Genomic DNA, 2,500 nt, shown 5'->3' with positions numbered 1-2,500 from the left:
CTGCCTAATACCAGCCTCAACCGAGACACTGTAGACAGGTTAAAGGATGTGCAGTGAATTAAACAGGTACACTGTTTAGGTTAGGTTAAGGAAGGTATCTCCACTTTGACGATGCATTGGAGGGGATCGGAATCATAGCAAAAACGTCTACAATGTTCCGCCTGGAAGGCCAACCATTGTACATCTCAAGTATGATGACGCCTCTAGGATGTTGTTTCTGCTTTCCGCGCATTCGGTACGCATTGACGCGTGCTGGGATGCTGTTGTAGTCCTTCGCGTTATTGCATCAGCCGGATGCGGATGGATTCAATTTACGAGTTTGATGCGGTTCGATTGACACACATTTACATTTAAACTACCAAGCAAACATGATGATGCATCGCTGAATCGTTCGGGTGCTGAAGAACGTCCGCGAACGTAGTATCGATAAGTGACGAAAGCCTTCGGGCAGCATACCAGGCCAAACATCTACTAGTGAAAGATGATGTGGTGGTTATCTTTCAGATGGCCGCAGCATCGGCAGCAAACCCCTGGGAACGAGGAAGCCATAGAGTGTATTCGAATTGTCTGATAAGTAACATTGTTTATACAATGATTATTAGTCGGCTCCTGCTGTCCTGGAAAGGTAGGAGACGCCGGTGGTTGGTGGTCACTGCCACGACGATGGGTTTGTTTATTTGCCTTGACTTGCCTTGAAACGGTTAAAACAATGCTGGCGGGATTATTTTTATTGCGTATCGGCGTCGGCTACGGTCGTGCGCGCACCTATTGGGAGTGCAACGAATGATTACGATGAAGACACCGCCGACGCCGAGCCCGACGATAATGATCATCGTGATGACGATGCGGAGATGCGTGAAATATTGTGTAGCATGCGTAACCTCGGTCATGGAGGGATCTCACCCATTTGAGTGCTAACGAAAGACTTCGAACCCGATCGTCGCCGTCTTTCTTCGCCTTCGATAAGAAGAAACAAGGAAGCGTGCATGTTCCGTTGAGTCCGGGGGCTTCTTGGTTGGCGCGTTTGCCTTCGCTGACTCAGTTCACGGGTAGTCGTCGAAGGGAACAGGTCACTTAGAGAGGCAGTTCAAGAGAAGAAAAGAGACACACAGCCGGGGGTTGCGTTTGCGTGCGCACAGGGTGGCTGTCTAAGGCAAACCGATCCGCACGGTTTACTTCGCCCCGTTAATTCGGAGTGGATCTACGTTGCGCGTTGTTCTAATGAGAAACTATCGCTTCCGACGATTCGTGCAGTCGGGTAAAAATCGTTTCTCGATCAGCCATGAGGTGGTGCAAAAGGTGGTCACATGCGTGGTACGTGAACCGGAATGAGCGTACCATGCTACGGTGCATTTTCATCGATGGATACGCAACCCAGACACAGAATGTGGACATTGCGCGCCAAGGTGTGCTACCGAGCTACCGCGCTGTGATAGGAGGACCGACGTATGGTGGCGCCGGCTCCTCATCAGCGATGGTAGTTCGTTGTGGAGGTCGCAGCCGACGGAAAGCTAAATCTAACATCCGTAAATTATCCGCGAGCAAACAGCAGCAGGAGCACCGCGATCACGATCATGATGATGGGCATGGGATTGCGATAAAAGGGCTGGTTACATCAACTGTAGCGGCGACTATGGTGGCCCCGCGTGGATACGAGGCTGCATGGTCGGCGGCAACGGGTGACAATGACACACCCGTCAGTGGGTGGTCATCACTTGCACGCGGCGCACGGAAACGCCCAGCAGCGCCCGAAGATGTGAAACGGAGTGATATCGGTCGCCGTCGAAGCAACCCGTGTCTGATCGGTGGCGGCTTACAGCGTCTGTTTGACGGATTCGGTGTGAGTTTACGTGCCCTTGACGGATTACCGGTTCCGGTTTGCTGCGAGTGCGGTCTGTCCACAACGGGCGAGGGCCAAGAATTGGTATCGAATGGAAAACACTGTTCGCTGCGCTTGCCGGACGATTGGTGTCGCATTGAGCTGGATGACTGTCAATTGTCGCCGCTATCGGCCCCCACCGCTTCTCAGCAAGTAACAGCGTCCTGTCCCGACTTTTATCGGAACTGCTCCATCATGGTGGGCAGTGATGACTGCATCACCGAGCGATCCAACGATCATATGGTCGACGCCAACGTCGAGGAACTGTTTGGGCTAGATGAGCAGGGCAACATCATCATAAACGTGGGCCACATCGAGGAACAGCGAGGAAGAGCGCTGTTGGTGAAGCGACGCTATCGCAAAATATTTAGCGGGCTTGATCACGGTCTGGAGATCGATGAGGCAACGCGGTTTGATGGCATGTGGCAGAAGCTTATGCACAAGCTGTTCGTGTGCTGCGAGGAAACATTGATCGGAGGTATAAGCTCTGGGTATAATCTCATTTGTTGGGCGAAATTGAAGAAACAGCGACACGTGGAGGCGAAGGGACTGAGTGGTTTTAGCAGGACATTCACGTCTCTGTTTTTCTTCTTTCTGTTCAACCGCAGGTCACCCAAGGAA

The 2,500-nt window shown here is 52.0% G+C and overlaps 1 protein-coding gene across 1 annotated transcript in view; it reads left to right on the top strand.

Moving 5' to 3' along the window:
* Positions 1-2,500, top strand: part of LOC125950170 (protein sprint) — an 11,558-nt gene that overhangs the window by 4,667 nt on the left and 4,391 nt on the right. Inside the window, exon 11 of the mRNA XM_049677881.1 lies at positions 2,488-2,500. This exon is cut by the window's right edge and continues 439 nt beyond it. Coding sequence (XP_049533838.1) covers positions 2,488-2,500 — 13 coding nt within the window. The remainder of the gene's footprint in view (positions 1-2,487) is intronic.

Source organism: Anopheles darlingi, chromosome 2 (genome assembly GCF_943734745.1).
Source record: "Anopheles darlingi chromosome 2, idAnoDarlMG_H_01, whole genome shotgun sequence".
Lineage (NCBI taxonomy): Eukaryota > Metazoa > Arthropoda > Insecta > Diptera > Culicidae > Anopheles > Anopheles darlingi.
Note: the sequence above shows the minus strand (reverse complement) of the source record. Positions and strands in the feature narration are given on the sequence as shown.